Here is a 19,945-nt window from a genome sequence, read left to right as displayed (position 1 = left end):
TATGGATCCAAGGAAAGGAAGGTTTAAGCTTATTGAGACAAAGAGAATGATAATTTTTTGTTTGTTTTACTTCTTAGGAAGAGGACTAATGGATAAAAAAAATCTAGATTTATAACTCACCTCATCTGGTTTATAAGGTTACATTGAACTAGACCTCAGAATGAAAGGAAATCTCAAGAAAGTATAGAAAAAAAATTAAAGTTTCTTTTCTCAGTCATCTAGGGAAAACATACAGTGGGGCTTCTAGGAACATAAAATACAGTTTTTCTTCTATCTGGAGAAAGTCCAAGAATTCTAATTTGAGGAGAGGGCAGTTATAAGATAGGAGAGTTCCCCACTAGAACATACCATTGGTGTCTGACTGGGCATTCTAGATAACAGTGATTAGGACTCATTACCATTAAGCAGTTACCTGGTTTCTGCAATGGGGAAGCCAGGTTTTGCTGGCTTGGCCCCAGCTAAATGGGTATTGTCAATGCTGGTAGAGAGCTTAAGAGCTTAGGAATTTGTTGAAGAGTTAGAGCTTAGCTGAATTCTTGAATTTCCTTTTGATTCACTTATCAATAATGTTTTCAGATTTAAATCATAATAGGGAATGTATCCCTAACCTCAGCTTCCATGAAAATGATGATGACAATTGGAAAATTGTCTGCTTTATAAAGAGTACATGGGTTGATTTTATTAGCAAGAAAGGTATTCCACAAGTCTTATAAAAAGCATATCTATTTATTTACTAACACATTGGTAAGGATGCACTTTCTCCTGTCTTCTTAGTTGTTGAGGGTGTGTGTACATTATTTAAAGGGAGCTCCTCCTCTTTCCTTCATTGCCATGGAGCCAGGATTTGTCTTGTCAGTTTTGTGGGTACAAGGATTTAAATTCTTAGTCCCAGCCTACTTGTGCCTTTGCTTTTGGATATGGCTCATAGGCTTTCAGGGAGGAAGAGGCATGTTTGACTTAGTTAGCTTTAGATTTGATTCATTAATTTGAGTCTTTAGGAATCTTTAAAGGTGCCAGAAAAATGGTTGAAAGATTATAGTTCAATATTATCAACTAAAGCAAAAGCTCATGTGTGAGGCAAAAATTGCAAATGATCTCTGTTCTTCTAATAAAAGGTAATTACCAGGACTGCAGACTTCAGGAAAAAAACAAACAAACAATCAATTATAGACTCTTTGTACTTTCAACAATTGACCACCCTTTTTCTCTCACTAGGAGAGAAGACATGTACATGAAGGGGGGTGTGGGCTTCCTTTCCATGCCAAATTAAGCCTTTTTCCCTGGAGAATGTTCCTTTTTTTTTTTTTTTTTTTTTAGCATTTCTCTATTGTAATGACCAAAGTAAGATATACCTTCCTTCAGAATATTGCAGTTTGAAATGAAGAGCAAATTTGAGCACATCCAAAATGGGAATCTTAGGAGCTTGCCATGTACTATTATTTCCATCAGTAGAGTGTGTCTTAGACTCTACTACTAGAAAAAGATATGGGGAAGGAGGAAGAGTTTTAAAAGGGGCCCCTAATTCCTATCCCTTGTCACATTCTTTGTGTGATAAATTCAAGGCAGTCTGCTACTCATCATGAAAAACCTTGTAATTTACTCTTTTAGAGCTAGACAAGAAAAGATCTAAACAAAGGGCTGGATTGGGGGGCAGGAACCTGCATAACTGATCTTGTTCTCTTTCCTTCCATCTTGCGATGGTCTGAACCTGGGCTTTCAGCTGAAAAAGAAGCAGGTGTATGTAGATAAGGTGGAGAAGATGCAGCAGGCCCTTGTACAGCTCCAGGCAGCATGTGAAAAACGTGAGCAGCTGGAGCACCGTCTCCGGACACGACTAGAGAAAGAACTGGAATCCCTCAGAATTCAACAGGTTTGGAGAACTTGAACATTCCTGATTGCTCATTTTTTTTCCTTGGTGTTTGACATGAAGACAAAAAGAAAAACACCTCATGCTCATCTTTAGGATTTTTGCCCCACCTGATCTTACTCCAGAGTGCCTCCTAATTGTGCAGATGAAGCCTGCTTACTTAGCTTCCAATCCCAGCAAAATCCTTAATGCCTATTATCTTGCGCCTTTTATTTTTTCACATGAACCCCAGAAACAGTAGACTCAATAAGAAGTGAAGATACTATACAAATAGACTCCTAATCATTTTAGAATTGGAAATGGTCTGTAGAATCATCTGGCCATACCCCTCCTCATTTTCACATGACCTAAAACCAAGACCTAGACAAAGTTGTATGACTCACTGAAAGTCAAACAACAAGTCAGGGGCAAGGTAAAGACCACAGCTTAGATTTGTACTTCCCACTTTCATTGTGTATCATGAAGGCAGTCAGGGATTGTAGTTTGTAAAACACTGATCCACTTTCCGAGCAGTATGACAATTTGATATGGCAAGCTTCTTTCCTGATTAAGGGAATCTCATATTCAAGCCCAAGCCAGACAGACAGTCTTGTGGGCTTAGGAGGAAATCTGAATTCCTTTTGCTTTGGAATCAGAAGCCAAACTGAAATGGCTTAGGCAGTAATCCTTTCCAAAAACGGGCTCTTCAGATGGGACTTGTCCACCATGCTGCTGCTTCTACTAATCTGAGAGGTCTCGGCATCTCCCCCAACAGCGCCAGGGCAACTCTCAGCCCACCAATGTTTCGGAATACAATGCTGCTGCACTGATGGAGCTCCTTCGTGAGAAGGAGGAGAGAATCTTGGCCCTGGAAGCTGATATGACTAAGTGGGAGCAGAAATATTTAGAGGAGAACGTGATGAGACATTTTGCTCTGGATGCTGCTGCAACTGTAGCTGCTCAGAGGTAAGTACTTGGTTGGTAAAGTCACTCCTTGAAGGGCAGAGGATAGGGGTTGGGGGTTGGGGGTTGGGGGTTAGGGAGAACAGAAAGTTGACTAATTAATAGATTTTTCCAGTGTGTTCTTTTTTTCTTCTATAATGTTCTGTTTTTCACCCCAGTTTCTGCTTAAGTGTGTTTTCTTTCACCTGCTTATGCAGGAACTGAATGATTGTGGGGGCAGAGGGTCAGGGATTGGAAAACAAAAGTTATATATAAACTTACTGGAATCATAGTTCAGCTTTCCTCAGGAGCCAGAACAATTGTAGATGGGAGCAACTGAACATTTGCACACCTACTTTGTCAGAGCCACAATTTCTTTCAGCCACATGTGTAGGTTGCTTTGTTTAGTCCCTGAACTGGAGTGAAAAGCTCTCTAGAGAAATGCCACTCAGAAACGAAATGTCTCTTGGGAGTGGCTGCTGCCATTTGATAGCTCTGGCTCATGCAAGGTATGCCAAAGGCTATGCTTAACATGAATCCATCCCTGCCCTTTGAGAAGGTCTATATTTGAAGGCTACATTCTCTGTGCCCATGAGTCTATCACGTGTAAGCCATCACATTCTATTTGATAAAGAAAGTGGCAGGAGGATTTTAAAAATATTTTTACTTATTTGTTCTCCTTTTCACAGTATAAACATTGCTTTTTGATATTTGGAGGAAACAATGTCCTTATCTAGTTTGCCTGGCTCTCTGCTGTTCATAATCATCAGTGGGGAAAGAGTGAAACAGTGACAAACACTAGCATCTCGATACAAATCAAGATGATGTGGGCTGTCGAGATAAAGGTGGAGCTTTGTTCTGAGTTGGTACTCAAGGTGGCCTATAGCATTTTACACCCAGCTAGGTCTCTATCCAGAAAGTTACTAAGAACCACAGTGTTGTTTTTAACATTCTTCTGAACATAGTGAGCTGAAAGAGTCTGGAAGTGCTTGCCAGACTTTGAGCTGGGATGTGTGTGTGGAGGGGACAGTTGATACATTTGGTTTTGAGTCTCTCTTGTGCCAGATCAGAGGGAGGTCACCTTAAGAACTGGACTGGTGTTTTGTAAACCTATTCCCAATTCTCCAGGAAGACATCTTACGTTTCTCTGATGTGCTCTGCCTGTTTTCAGATATCCTCTGTAAACCATAAATAGATTAAAATCGCCTGTGTTTTGATTTTGAGTTCCTCATGGATTTAAGCTTACCTGTCTTTGTTTCTTGACAACAGTGTGCTCAGTACATTCCAGTGTAGTGACAGAGTGCATAGAAACCCCTGTATGCTAGAAAATGGTTGAGAAGTTTGTAGGTAGTGTAGAAGCAGAATTAATTCTAACTTTAGCTCCTTACTGCCAAGGAAACACCTGTGCCCAGCACTTGTTCAGAATTTATTCAGGAAACCCTAACACTGAAAAGTAGATTTAAGGTAGTTTTGTCGTCTTTGGGCAGAAACTTAGAAAGATATGGCTCATGAAGTTATGCAGAACAGGAACAGAACCACAGAAATGGAGCTCACATGGAGGGTTATCAACAGAGGAGTGGGAGGGGGAGAGGGGGGGGAAAGGTACAGAGAATGAGTAGCATAGATGATAGGTGGAAAATAGACAGGGGGAGGGTAAGAATAGTGTAGGAAATGTAGAAGCCAAAGAACTTACAAGTATGACCCATGGACATGAACTATAGGGGGGGAATGTGGGAGGGAGGGGGTGGGCAGGGTGGAGTGGAGTGAAGGGGGGAAATGGGACAACTGTAATAGCATAATCAATAAATATATTAAAAAAAGAAAGAAAAAAAAGTTATGCAGTGTGAGAAAATGTTGAAAAACCAGGATTCTTTGTACTGTGGGTTCACTGCTGAAACTGGCTTCAGAATAAGACTCCAGGTCAAGATGCAGGAAAGTGTGAGGAGGTTGTCACTGGGGCCTGGTATGAAGAAATGAACCCCCCCCTTCCTTCCTTCCTGGAAAGTTTTGAGTATTAGGGGAAACCCCTTTCAAATGGATTTCTTTCCAGAATCTGTTGGCTCCCACAAGGTAGATTTAATTTAAATCGAATTCCACTAGATCACCAGGTAGAAAGTTTTCTGTTTTCAGTAAAATGTGCATGCTTATCATTTGATATAAAAAACAGCCAGTTCCCTTTTAGTAGGAACGCCTTATGATAGTTCCTCAGGCAAATGTTCCATATCGGGTCTGTGTGCCTTTTGTATGCCTATTATTCCAACCCATGGAAGAGATTGAGAGATTGTATTCAAATTCCTATAAAAAAGAAAGAATTGGGCTAGATGATTTCTTCAAATCCTTTCATTTCTAGAATTATACTGTGTTTACAAAGACAGTGCCCTTTAATGCTCTGCCATAGGCATTGGTTTCCATTTCTTTCTTTTTTCCTTTACAAGATTTCAGATTTGGAAAGTAACATTCAGAAAACTTCATTTCAGAACCTGTGAGCTCTTCTGCCTTCCCTTCCAACATTTTCTGCTATTCCTTTTCCGCCTGATGGTTTTACTTCCCTCCACCAAGCCCTAAATATAGATGTTGACCAAGATCTGCTCTTTGTCTCTGTTTGTGGTAAAAGCTTTATACAGTATTCTGTTTTCTTCCAAAATAATTTTTAAATGCCCAGGATATTGGCTGCAGATGGAAAGTGCTCAACATATATTTGAGTAAGAAAGGAAAGGGAAAAAAAAAAAAAGGAAAACAAGAATAAAAGAAAAAAGGACATGCTTTCTAATTCTATAATTGAAATTCCTAAATCTAGTGCCCCATTTTAATGGCATGCTAGGGTTCTATGTATGAGGCATCACCCCCCAAAACACTGAATTTATTTATAAAAAATTGTGTATTTATTCTTATATGCTTCAACTTCAGTTACCTTCAAAGTACTCTCCATTTGATGCAGTACACCTATTGAGACTTTTTTCCACTGCTCAAAACAGTTTTTTAAATAAATATTCTATTGTTTTATTACAGTTGTCCCAATTTTCCCTCCTTTGCTCTCTGCCACCCTCCCTTGGCTCCCACAGTCAATCCCCCCCACCCCCGTTATCCATTTCTATGGGTCACTCATACATGTTCCTTGACTTGTCCCTTCCCCTTCTTTCCATCTTTATCCCCCTCCTCCCTACCCTCTGGTCACTGTCAGCGTTTGATGTTATGTCTATTAGGTTCCTCTTGTAGGTGAGATCATATGGTATTTGAATTTGTCAATTTTGATACCTTTTAGTGCTTCTGTTGTTTTTTGTTTCACCTCTTAAACATCAGCAAAATATTTCCCTTTGAGAGCTTTTTTCTTCCAGGGAAACAAAAAATAGTCGCTCGGGGAAAGACTGGGTGAATGGGGAGGGCGGGGCATGGGGGTCATGCCATTTTTGGTCAAAATCTGCTGAACACTTGGTGTGGTGTGGGCAGGTATGCTCATAAATCACCCAACATGAAATGGGCAAATATGTTGAAAGAGTCTTCAAAAAAAAATTCACTGAAGCCAAACATAGCCTCTCACAACGCCAGCTGGTACACTGATACAGATGGGTTCCTAGAACACTCACCTAGTGGGGGAAGCCTGTACTACAAGGGGCCTGCCCTCCAGAAGATAATTCCAGTTTTGGGGGGGGTTCCACTAGTATTCTGCTAGTATCTCATACTTAATATTCCTATAATAACAGCTTATATGTAAATAACAGTTTGCACAAATATGTTTTTTTCTTATTTTTTAAAAAATATTTTATTTATTTATTTTTAGAGAGAGGGGAAGGGAAGGTGAAAGAGAGGGAGAGAAATATCAATGTGTGGTTATCTCTCATGTGTCCCGTACTGGGGACCTGGCCTGCAACCCAGGCATGTGCCCTGACTGGGAATCAAACTGGCAACCCTTTGGTTTGCTGGCCCGTGCTCAATCCACTGAGCCCCACAAGCCAGGGGCGGCATGCTGTTTGGATGGTATTATTGGTAGTTGTAGAATTTTTTCAATTAAGTATTATTTGCATATTAAAAATTCACCTATTATAAGTATATGGTTTGATGAATGTTAGTTATTGTATACACTTATGTAGCCACCACCACAACCAAAACAGTGGACACATTCTAAAGTGTCTTTGTTACTCTTTAGCTGAATCCCTTCCTCCCACACCTGCCCCCAGAAAGCTAATCTGCTTTTTGTCATTATAATTTTGCCTTTTCTAGAATGTCATATGAAAAGAGTCATATAGTATGTACTCTTTTCTTGACTTCTTTCATCCAGCATAATCACTTTGAGATTCATCCAAGTTGATGTATGTATCAATGGTTTATTCCTTTTTATTGCCGAATAGTATTCCATGGTATGGATTTATCATAGTTGTTTATCCATTCACTTGATGATGATATTTGAATTGGTTCCAGTATTTGACCTTTGAAAATAATAAAACACTAAGATTTTTAACGTAAGGATAGACAACTATCTTTCCTCAAGTGAGAAGACATATCAGGTGATTTATTTATACCACTTCCAACAGTTGGATTCTGTGAAGCGAGAAAGATGTCAAAGCAAGAAATCACATGGATGGAACTGGAGAGCATTATGCTAAGTGAAATAAGCCAGGCGGTGAGGGACAAATACCATATGATCTCACCTTTAACTGGAACATAATCAACAAAAGAAAAAAGCAAACAAAATATAACCAGAGACATTGAAATTAAGAACATTGTAACAATAGCCAGAAGGGAGTGGGGAGGGGATAGTGGGGAGAGGGGTCTATAGGAGCTACTATAAAGGACACATGGACAAAATCAAGGGGGAGGGTGGAGGTGGGGGAGGGAGGTGGGTTTGGCTGGGGTGGGGTAGAGGGATGGGGAGAAAATGCAGACAATTGTAACTGAATAAAAATAAATTAATTAAAAAAAGAAATCACATGTAGTATTTACTATATGAGGTACTCTTCTAAGCACTTTACAGTTATTGCTCATGCTCACAGTAAGGAAACAGAAGCACAGTTTAAATAGTTTGCCCAAGATCACACATAGCTATCAAGAGGCAGAAGAAACAGGATTTAAATCTATGTTTTTGACACCTTAACCACTGTACTCTGCTGTCTCTCAGATATTGATGGTATCAAAGATAATGAAGTAGGGATTATTACCTGTTCAAGAGTTGCTATTTGAGGCTTATTATTTAGTCACTTGAAATATTATAAATAATCATATAATAGGGCCTATAGTATGACTCCATATTATTGTGTCCCTAGAGATTCCTCTCTAAATGCTTAATATAGATGAGGAAAATGATTACCGAGTAGGATAGTTCAATCCCAGAAGAACTTAGTTGGCAGTGCAGAGTTTTAGTTTCAGCTCACAAACTGAATTTATTTCTGAAGAGCAGTAAAAGGATAAAAGATAGATCAACCATGTAATTTATGAGCTTACATTTATTAAATCAGGTTGTTATCTTTCTCAGAATGTTCAGGTTTTATTTTTATTTTGGGCAAAGTAATCTGGAAAAAAATGAACAAAGGGAAACCAGGAGAAAGAAGCTGGTTACACGTATTACATGTGTGTACCTTTTCCTTCGTTGTAGGCCTTTCTCAGTTTCTATCCTCAGCTTTTCCCCGTTTCTCTATTGTCTTACTTATTTTGTTCTGTACTGTAGCTTCAAATAGTAACTCCGATATCTCTAAAATTGAAGTTAGAATTTTCAACAACTTGTTGGATATTGTTATATGTCTATTTATATGACACCTTAATTCCAGTGCACCTAAAATCAAAGCCCATTATAGTGTTTTTTTGAAAAAAAATCTCTCCTCAGTTTTCTATCTCAAAATATGTTGTATGCCATCTAGTGTAGTCATTTGACTTAGAAACAACAAAATTCTCATTCGTTCTTCCCTCACTCTAACATACAAATTTACATAGTCTCCAAGTTCTAGCAAATGTGCTTTCTGTATAGTTTGTTTCCATTTTCCCTTGCCGCTTTATTGGTTCCTGTTTTCATTATCTCTTGTTGGGATTATTACAATATAACCTTTCTGACCGGTTTGCCGAGCCTAGTATTATTGCTTCTCTAACCCCTCCAACACATTTGAGGAGGAGATAATGTTATCATACTAACACACAGCTGGGATCATTGCACTCCTCTCTAAAAGCTCTAATTATTTTCAGTGCCTGTTGGAGTGAAGTCCAAACTCATTTCTGTAATCGTTAATTACTAACTTTTTTGTCTCCCCGTACAAGTTTCCTGCAGCCAGGGACTAGTCTTATTCATGTCTAGCCACTCTCTAGCCTCCTAGTAACTTCACCTATAGCGCTGTACTCATGGTTGAGCTCACATATTAAATGAACAAAATGATGTTACCTATATGAAAAGATGAACTTGAAGTTTAAATGGCCACTTACATTTTAATTAGGAAGTCATGGGTGACATTCTAGAAAGCAGTGTAAGTAATGTGATGGGGATAACTGTTTTGGAGAAAGAAAGGGGCAAGAAAATGACTAGAGAGATAATTGCCAGAAACTGTTTACTTCAGAATTGGAGATGGGGGATGGCAAATTCAGGGAAACAGGGTTTGGGATTTGCAGGTTGTGTTTTCAAGCTCAGCATTTTTTTCTACTGATGTGCACAAGGATTGTCTCACATTATTGGAAGTTAGTAGGTAAATTTGCTCCTTCAAACATTGTGCTTATTTGCTTTGGCCCAAGTCATTCGCTTAGTAGCCCATCTTCTAGAAAGAAGATTGATGTTGAAGGCTGTCCCGGCAGCTCTGTAAGAATTCAATAAGTGCCCCACATTTTCAGGCTCTATTCCTGAGGAACTCACAGTGTTCATATCAATTAGCTGGCAGGGTTCTGAATCCTGCAAATGGTCTTTTATGCAGTGAACATGGCAGTAAGCCAGCCCTGGCTCCCCTAGTGACAAACCATACGCTCAAGTTCCCAGTGTCCATAGATACCATGCACTTTTTAGAGAGGTCTGGCTCCGAAGCCTCAGCCATCACCTTGGAACTCTGTACTGCGGGAATTGCCAGGGTTATACCAGGAGCTGGAATTCTTTCAAGTCATACTCTTTTGAATGCTATTCACCTTCTACATATACTTTTCTCTCCTCATAATATATAACTTTGTTGAGTGCTTTTACTCTGTCTGGCATATTTTGCTTTCATCTCCTAAAGATCCCATGAGATATAGGTACAATTACTATTTCCATTTTACATATGAGGAGACTGAGACTTCAAGCAGTTAACTGACTTTCTGAGTTCATAGAGTTTGTTAGTGGCAGTGTACTTGGGAAGGCTGGGACTTGACCCTGGTGTGGACTATAGTCAGAGCCCATGCTCTCAACACTATACAATGCCAATTCTTCTTGGGTACTTTGAGCACAAGGGCCATTCCCAGTAGGTTTTCAAGTATGTGAACTGCACCAGAGCAAGTGTAGAATTTTGACATGCTAAAATATTTTGAATTTAGCAAATTATGAGAGCCATTGTAGTTCTTCCCCTTCATACTCTCCAATTATTTCTGTATTCAAACAAATTGTTTCGGTCTTGCATATAAGGCATAAGTGTTTGGAGGAACAGTATTTTTGTAGGAGCACACCAAAATATCCCAACTTTCTACGTCTTTACTCCCATCTGCACGGGTCACAGTCTCTAAGCTAAGACAACACAGATAGCTGCAAGCAGAAAATATGCCTGGAGTTTTCCCACAGATGTGCATTCTCATAGGAAATACAATGAAGCAGTGCCAGTTCATTGTTTTCCCAGCCTATTGTCTGATTTCCTTCAAGAGCAATATAATTACATCAATATTCTTCCTAATCTCTTTTTCTTTTCTTCAAAGTTACTCAAATAAGGTCCAGTTTTCTTCATTTCATTTCCTTTTTTTCTCTACTGCTAGTTGTAAATGAACTAAAGGAACATGCATGACCTGACTCATGACAGGATGAACGATTTCCATATGTTTTCGACTTGTGCTATTTAGGCATCAGCCTTACCCATGGGCTAGACCCTCTTCTTTTTCTCCTCTCTCTCTCTCACTCTTACTCACACATACACACACAAATTCTTTTTTCATTAATTATTCTTTGAGTCAGTGGCCTGAGACAGTTGAAGAGGGAACGTGATGATCCCTCATGCTGTTGGGATGCTGGCAAGAGAACAGTCAGTTGGGGGAGACTCAATGGTTTGGAACCAGAATGTTTCAAATATACATTACATAGGGATCACATGGCACTGACTCAAAGGTCCTGCTTCTCACTCAGCTCACGTGCCCTACCTGTTGAAATGTCTGTACTTTCTTTCTAGCTCTCAGGTGTAGTTACTGCTATTCATCTGTAGCAATAGCTGTTTAGTATATTATCCAACTTCGTTCAAAGTATAGCTTTTTATTTTATGACTATCATGGGATAAAATGGAAATATACAATATCTTACATGTAATATAATATAAAGTAGACATATAAATATCAATATATTTCTGTTGCCTGAGCATAATCTAAAAACCAGAAGATTTTAGATAATCATCTGCTTGGTATTGAAGGCAAAACCAATGCACACCTCTCATAGAACCCCCTACTGAGTTTTGTAGCTTCTTCCATGCCAATGACCTCTTCTAACTCTGAAAGCTGGACTTTCCTATCTTGAAAACTCTTATCAGTAAGTCACCCAGAAAACAATTATTCCTAGTAAGTTTGATTTCAGTTTAGGGCTTTCCCAGCAATGTCTTTGACTTAGGAAGGAGATAGGATTTATTGATTTTGCTGCCCTCCCATTATTATCACTGCCTTTTTCCTTCCCAGGGACACAACAGTCATCAGTCACTCTCCTAACACCAGCTATGACACAGCTCTAGAAGCTCGTATTCAGAAGGAGGAGGAAGAAATCTTGATGGCCAACAAGCGTTGCCTTGATATGGAGGGCAGGTAAAATATTGATGCGGACCCTGGTGGCTCTGAGAAGTTAGTATGGAGACCAGATAGGTCAATAGGGAAGGGCAAACATGTTCATTCACAACTGGGAAACCTGATAATGCACCCCCACCCACCCCTACACCCCTGCCACCCTGTTACTTAGGATTTGAGATGCAATGATCTTTATCTTGTACTCTCACTCACTGTGGAATTACAAGTAGTATTTCTTTCCCCCATTGGCCTTGGTAATTGCTTTCCATATGCCCTCTGCCAGAGCTAAGCTGTTGATATTTGCATTCTGGAGTATTCTTTCTAGCACCACACATCAGAGTGCTCAGTAAAAGGACATCCACTCATATGGCACCTGATGCCTCTTATAAACTCATGATCATTTACTTATTACCTAAAGGTTGTGGCCCATCTATAGAAGTTCTCACCTTCTCACTGACTTCATTTCTGTTGACTCAGATTCTTTACTATACCACCCACTAGTAGCAGTTTACTCTTATATACAGCTTTCTCTTCACCAATATTTCACTTTGGCTTCCTAAAATTTAAGCAACAACTCCTGGATGCCCTGCTGTATCCATTTGGATGTGTAGAGAGGCACTTTAAAAAAATGTAGCATACTCTCCCTTGTTTTACAACTGAGAAATAACTAGGATACCCTTTAGTCAAAAGAATAACAGAAGCTCAAGACCATGTAGGCAGTGAAACCAGAACATGGAGGTGGCAACATGGTATTTATGTTTTTTGTCTTTGGCTCCCAGGATTAAGACCCTCCATGCCCAGATTATTGAGAAGGATGCCATGATCAAAGTACTCCAGCAGCGTTCCCGGAAGGAGCCTACTAAGACTGAGCAGCTATCATCCATGCGCCCAGCCAAGTCTCTGATGTCCATTTCCAATGCTGGTTCTGGCTTGCTCTCCCACTCTTCCACCCTGACTGGCACCCCTATCATGGAAGAGAAACGGGATGACAAGAGCTGGAAGGGGAGCCTAGGTAATTGTGATAAATAAGGAAGATTAAAGTGACATGTTTAGAGAGAGCTCTGACTTAAGATATGTGCTCACACAGCAAGGAAAAGGAGTCATGGTCCAGATTCTATGGAGGAAGATACAGCATTGGGTTTTTGTCCTCCTGAGATGCTAGCTGCATATCAGGAGCTCCTCCACACTGTGAAGTCTGACTGAGAGCGAACATTGGTTGAAGACAAGGCCTTAGAAGATAAGATTTTTCTTCCCACCTGAGTTCTATTTAGGTGGGAAGAAAAATAATTTTTTTCCTCTAAAAATTCTCAGATTTGGCCTTTACCATGTGGGATCTTTTGTCTGTGTTCAAAGCCCATGCAGCCTTCCCTTCCTGCAGTAATTTTTTTTTTTAATTTCAACTTTTTTCTGTGTTCTTTTCTCCCATAAAATTTGAGAACTCAAGAGTTCTAGTTAAGCTAACTGGAGCTGGGTAGCAGGCTTTTGTTACCAGAATGTTCTGATACGATAATTCAATGTACTTTTTCATTTATTACCTGTCCATTGCTTCCCCTCTAATCCAACCCCAGAAGTATTTGGGATACCATGAGGCACATTGTTAGAGCCTGAGGAAGTAAGCTGTGGTATTTTAATCTTAGCTCTTTTTGTTGCTTCTAATACCTTTCTTGGTTCTCTGACACTTTCAGTGTCCTTTGGTTAAGGTAGGCATTTTGGGGACCGTGGTCATGGTTAGAACCTTATATCACACAATTATTATCACCCTCATCAGTGACTACAGACTTCTACCAATCCTTTCCATCTGTCTAGTAATGGATGGTGTTGGTTATAAGTGGAAGCAAGTAGAAGCATTCTGATAGCTCAGTGGAAATCAATCACCATTGGAAAAATAAATCAAAACACCTACCCAAGACACTTAAAGGTTTAATATAATGTATTGGGGCTTGGCAAATGAGAAACAGAAAGAATCTGTTAAGTCTGAAAGAAAAGCCATTTTAGCCATGATGGGAGGTGCCTGACAAACTGATTTTTGGGTTTGCATGAGTACAAAGTAAAGAATTAGACCCATTCATATTTCTCCTGAACCTCCTACAAGGAAAAGGAGATAATGGCATGTCTGTATTTGAATAAAATGTAGTTTTCTGATCTTTTTATCTCTTTCCTCTGTAGGCATTCTCCTGGGTGGAGACTACCGTGCAGACTCTGTCCCTTCTACACCTTCGCCTGTGCCACCTTCGACTCCCTTGCTCTCAGCTCACTCTAAGACAGGCAGCCGAGATTGCAGCACCCAAACAGAACGGGGAACTGAACCAAACAAAACTTCAGCTGTTACTCCCATCTCTATTGCTGCTACAGTTTCCACTGCCGCCACTGCTGCTGCCATCACTGCCAATGCTGCCACCAACACCACCACCATGGTAGCTGCTTCTCCCGTGGCTGTTGCTGCTGCTGCTGCCACTGCTGTCCCGTCTTCAGCAACTGCTGCTGCTGCTCTTGCTGCTGCTGTTTCTCCAGCTCCCGCTGTTCAGATTCCAGCTGTTGCTCCTACTGTTGCAACAGCAGCCGCTGTTCAGGTTACTCCAGTTGCTCCAGCTCTGGTTCCAGCTCCAGTTTCGACTCCAACAGTGGCTCAGGCTTCTGCTCAGGCTCAGACTCAGACACCAACTCCATCTCTGGCTGCAGCTGCTAATCCAGCTCCAGCTCCAACTCCAGCTTTGGCTCAGACTGAGGCTCCTGCAACTCCAGCTGCTGCTTGTGGATCACGGCGCTTGTCTATACCTAATTTGACCTGTAATCCAGATAAGACAGGTAATAATTCTCTATACAAGGTAGCCTTTGATTCTGCTCTCAATTACAGATTTGTTTGTTGATGCCTACTGTTTGGGCACAGTTGATCATTTGGAGGGAGGTTCTTCATATTATAGAGAGGATTAATCAGAAGAGATGAGGGTGGGGAGTTTGTAAATGACTTACCTGACACCAGGATAGGAACAGGGATGAGCCAAGGCCTTTCTCCAAATAGAAGTAAATAAATGTTCAGGTGAACAAGGCAGGGTGGCAAGCAACTCTCATTTGGCCATAGGCTTCATAAGGGCTTTAAACCTGTCCATTTCTAGAAATTTGTGTTTTTATGCTGTCCCTAAGTGTTTTCTAATCTCTTATTTCTATTTAGATGGTCCTGTTTTCCACTCCAGTACTCTGGAAAGAAAAGCTGCTGTCCAGGTCCTGGGTCAAGAGCCTGATGCAGAATTGGTGGAATATCTCATCTAAATGGCCTAATCAAGAGCTGCAATTTATTAGCAAGAATAATTTTAATCATTTTTCCCATTTGTTGTTCCTATTTTGAGGGTGAGGACAAGGGTTGGGGGAATGCTTTTAAAGGGAATTTTTATTGAGATGTTATAGTACTTACATAATACCATATGAACTCCAACTTTTTTGGTACATGTAGAGAGTACCTCTAAAGGCAGATTAATCAGAATGTGCTCTAAAGATTATCACTTGGATTCATACAAATACTGGGATGTTAATAGCTGGATATACACCAATGTGTTCAATATGCTTAAACTTGTTTATCATTTCCATATTCCAGATAATTTTTTCTTGAAGAGCACAGTAGGTTTGGAAGACAGTGTGTATCATGTAGTTCAGAAGTGGAAAGCCAGAGAGAATTTGACTGTGTGCTGTTTTGTAGAGTTACCATCTAGGCAGCATCCAAAGTTCTTGCTTCAGTGTCATGAAAGGGAATAGTTTTGGGAGCCATGTAAACTGGAGGAAAGGCAGGGAGTATTGGGGTATGGAAGGGTGCTGGAGCTAATTTTCCTTTCCAATTTTTCAGCTACCCTGTGCCAGGGGATTGTTTTTATCTTCATTTCAGTGGTGCTTTGGAAGTAGATTCTTTTGGTTCCCTCTTGGAGGTTCATATATTCATATATATTCTCTGGAGTAATTTATGCATTTGGGTAATTAATACATTGCTTTCAGCTGCTAGGATAGTAAATTACCTGAAACTTACTCTCTTAGCGGCCTTGATGGAGAGTTGCATGAGGGGCTTGCTATATGTAGACCTCTGTGGTCTGTGTCTAGCCATGAATAGCTTGCTTGCCTTTCCTGAGACCAATCTGCTTCATGTCTGTTTCTTCTTTAGCACAAATTCACTGGCTGTGTCACCAGTCTTAAATTGCCAATCATTTGCAAAATGAGGAGGCATTTTTGGTGACAGGTGGAATGCTTTGAATTTCTGGTGACTATTTTGAAATAACTCATTTTGTTTTCCTAAATTCTTAGGCATATTTGATTATTACCTCCAGAGGAATAGCATCAGAAGCCCAAAGTACTATGCTGCAGTGGGAGAGAGGTGGGATGCAGCAGTGTCCTCAGCTACCTCTTCTTATGGCCGTTGACTCCATCTTGGAATACTTGTGTAGAGCAGCAGGAAATGCACATGTGGGCAGGGACCAAGGAGGTCATGGCTCCAAGCTTGGCCTAAGGGTTGCCTCCAGGGACACAGAAGGGCTGCCTCTTGCCACAGGCCCCTGCTCTGTGTCATTTACCCTTCATTAAGATGATAAATTCACAGTAAATGTCAATATCAGTTTTCAAGAGGTATGGGGGAGGTGTGGGGAATGGGGGTAATATGTAAGGGTGAGGGGGAGAAGTTTAGGGTGCTGTTGGTTAGAAACCAGATTAATAGAAGAATAGGTCTGATACATTACATTGTGAGGCATAGTGGCTGGAAGGAACTTTAGCAATACAATAGCCCTATCCCATCATTTTAGTGATGAGGAATCTGATATCTGGAGAGTTTAAGTGACTTTTCAATATCATACGACACAGCTTTCCACTTTGCCAAATATGCTTATTTTGGGAAACATTCATATATAAAGAAACCCCATTTTAAGAAAAGGTATCTTCACAGTCCAGGGCATATGAATTTCCTAAAATGTTCCTGCCTTGAGGAGATTCTCTAGGGTTCTGAGTTCCTACCTTGCCACTCCTTCAATGCCTTGTGCAAGGTTTTCCTCTTTCCTGACTCTGACTTCAATGTCACATGAAACATCTGCCGTAAGAAATCAACCTCACTTCTGTTGCTATGAGATTGGCTGTCTTGGTTTATCTTACAGGGGTCCTCTGTAAGTATAGGAATGACCTATTTAATAGTATTCTAGTGTCATTCCTAATGACCTTCCAAAGAAATGATTTTGTGTGGGGGCAAGGAAGAGATAAGAGGGAAAGGGATGTGATTTTTTTTTAGCCAGTCTTGATATTTTAAATAATGAAGTGATTATCCTACATATTAGTCCTCAGATATTAAGTGAATCCCAAATAGAAATTTAAAGTACAGTTGTGTTACTACTCATTTGTACTACCCTTTAGTTATAGGTGGAAAAAAACTCAAATAGTAACAACAACAAGTAGCAAACTTTAGGACTGCTACTTTCTATCTAATTAAATAAAGAAAAATAAAAATCAACCTTTTCATTTACTCACTTTATGGTTATAACATACTGCCAGAATTTTTGCTAGCTTTGGGAGCCATGGTTTTAATTACATTCTGTAAGGTGACAAATGTCATGCATTCCACACTATGTGGCAGCCATCTCTTTAGGTTCATATGTTTTGGAGAAAGGAGGGAGTCCTTAGTTAAGTATTATTTTGAACTTTCCACAACATCTCTGCCCTGTCGCGCCAGAGAGGGTCCTTTTTGGCTCAGTTTTTAATCCTAGATAATTTGCTAAAATAAATTCTAGATCTAAGAGATGGAAGAAGTCCATGTCAGTGTATTATGTTTACGAAGAAGATAGATTAAGCCTTTTTAGAAAGTCGCTAATAGGTATCATTTTAAAATTCAGGTTTATGGGAGAAATCTCAAGGTAGCCACCTTTTCACAATTGTGTCGATGTGATATTTGGGGGATCTTTCTGCACTCCCACTTATCTTTGCATTTTACTGGTATCTCAGAACAGGAAGGTGACCTTGTTGTCTTTTACTGCAAGGTGGTCTCTGGGGACCTTCTAAGTCAGATTTACTTCAATGTCCCATGTACAGAAAAACTTCATTAGAACAAACTTTACTTGATATAAAATTGTTATTAACAATTTTTATTAAATCAAAGTAGCTTGAGTTTTCTTATAAAATCATGTATCTTGATTGTTGTTTTAATGAAGAATTTGTTTTCAGTGCTGCTTTTGGGCTTCAGGATGAGAGGACAGCAGGCACTTGAAATACCTGCCATCATCTGCCATAAGAAACATGCTAAGAGACCTGTCACATTCTCTGTTTCTTATTACACAGTTGGGTATGTACAACAATTGGAAAATGAACAAACTTATTGTGCAAACTACTTTTTATGAAAAGTCTAAACACTAATAATGTGGCAACTTAAAGTGTATACTTATGCACTAATTTTTATACATTATATCATCATCTCTGTTAGCCATACAATCTCCTGTTATCTCAATTGCTCATTCCCATATAGAATATGTTAAATGTTCTCACTCTTACTGAACATGTTCTCAAAGAAAGGCATCAGCCATGAACTAATTGCCACCAATTTCAACACAGCATGAACCTTGGAATGTATCTTCCAAGTGCCATCCATTATCAGTAGGACCAGTATTTTGGAGTTGTTGGTTTTTTTTTTTTTTTTTTTTTTTTTTTTTTTCCTGGTAGCAGCAATGGGTTACATAAAGCCATCAAACCTCTTTCTGACATCCCTTGTGATTAATAGCATGTGTTTGTAAAATGTATAGCTGGGGTTGGCAGATGGCTAGAGAAGAATCACCTTTGGTTTGAAATGTATGTGGCCCCATAATTATTAAGACCCCATTCTGTAATCAACTGAGTTAGTTCCAATAAAATTAAGCAGGTTTGAATCCACTTTGTGCCTATCTTTTCACTGACAATAAAGTTAGCTATTTTAAAATGCGTTACTGTGTGGAAAATGCTTTGGTGTTTACCCAACAGATGTTTTTTTTTTTTTCTTTTTCTTTTTTTTTTGATATATTTATTGATTATACTATTACAGTTGTCCCATTTCCGCCCCTTTACACAACTCCATCCTGCCCACACCCTCCCTCCCACATTCCCCCCCTATAGTTCATGTCCATGGGTCATACTTATAAATTCTTTGGCTTCTACATTTCCTACACTATTCTTACCCTCCCCCTGTCTATTTTTCACCTATCATTTATGCTACTTATTCTCTGTACCTTTCCCCCCTCTCTCCCCCTCCCACTCCCCTATTGATAACCCTCCATGTGATCTCCATTTCTGTGGTTCTCTTTCTGTTCTAGTTGTTTGTTTAGTTTTCTTTTGTTTTGGTTTTAGGTGTGGTTGTTTATAACTGTGAGTTTGCTGTCATTTTTACCGTTCCTATTTTTTATCTTCTTTTTCTTAGATAAGTCCCTTTAACATTTCATATAATAAGGGCTTGGTGATGATGAACTCCTTTAACTTGACCTTATCTGAGAAGCACTTTATTTTCCCTTCCATTCTAAATGATAGCTTTGCTGGATACAGTAATCTTGGATGTAGGTCCTTGCCTTTCATGACTTGGAATACTTCTTGCCAGTCCCTTCTTGCCTGTAAGGTCTCTTTTGAGAAATCAGCTGACAGTCTTATGGGAACCCCTTTGTAGGTAACTGTGTCCTTTTCTCTTGCTGCTTCTAAGATTCTCTCCTTCTGTGTAATCTTGGGGAATGTAATTATGATGTGCCTTGGTGTGTTCCTCCTTGGGTCCAGCTTCTTTGGGACTCTCTGAGCTTCCTGGACTTCCTGGAAGTCTATTTCCTTTGCCAGACTGGGGAAGTTCTCCTTCATTATTTGTTCAAATAAGTTTTCAATTTTTTGTTCTTCCTCTTCTCCTTCTGGCACCCCTATAATTCAGATGTTGGAACATTTCAAGATGTCCTGGAGGTTCTTAAGCCTCTCCTCATTTTTCTGAATTCTTGTTTCTTCATTCTTTTCTGGTTGGATGTTTCTTTCTTCCTTCTGGTCCACACCATTGATTTGAGTCCCAGTTTCCTTCGCAGCACTATTGGTTCCCTGTACATTTTCCTTTCTCTCTCTTACCATAGCCTTCATTTTTTCATCTAGTTTTTGACCAAATTCAACCAATTCTGTGAGCACCCTAATTACCACTGTTTTGAACCGTGCATCTGATAGGTTGGCTATCTGTTCACCGCTTAGTTGAATTATACCCGGAGCTTTGAAGTGTTCTGTCATTTGGGCCATTTTTTTTTTTTCCCTTGGTGTGTC

General features: G+C 39.7%; 1 protein-coding gene across 4 annotated transcripts in view; it reads left to right on the top strand.

Moving 5' to 3' along the window:
• AMOT (angiomotin) overlaps positions 1-18,605 on the top strand; it is a 72,884-nt gene extending 54,279 nt beyond the window's left edge. For all 4 annotated transcript variants that reach the window (XM_045198657.2, XM_045198658.2, XM_024564413.3 and 1 more), the window contains 6 exons: positions 1,721-1,870; positions 2,622-2,812; positions 11,588-11,710; positions 12,469-12,701; positions 13,856-14,494; positions 14,859-18,605. In XM_045198657.2, coding sequence (XP_045054592.2) covers positions 1,721-1,870; positions 2,622-2,812; positions 11,588-11,710; positions 12,469-12,701; positions 13,856-14,494; positions 14,859-14,956 — 1,434 coding nt within the window. In that variant the 3' untranslated portion in view covers positions 14,957-18,605. The remainder of the gene's footprint in view (positions 1-1,720; positions 1,871-2,621; positions 2,813-11,587; positions 11,711-12,468; positions 12,702-13,855; positions 14,495-14,858) is intronic.
• Positions 18,606-19,945: the final 1,340 nt, after the last annotated feature.

The sequence above is a fragment of the Desmodus rotundus genome, chromosome X (assembly GCF_022682495.2).
Source record: "Desmodus rotundus isolate HL8 chromosome X, HLdesRot8A.1, whole genome shotgun sequence".
Lineage (NCBI taxonomy): Eukaryota > Metazoa > Chordata > Mammalia > Chiroptera > Phyllostomidae > Desmodus > Desmodus rotundus.
Note: the sequence above shows the minus strand (reverse complement) of the source record. Positions and strands in the feature narration are given on the sequence as shown.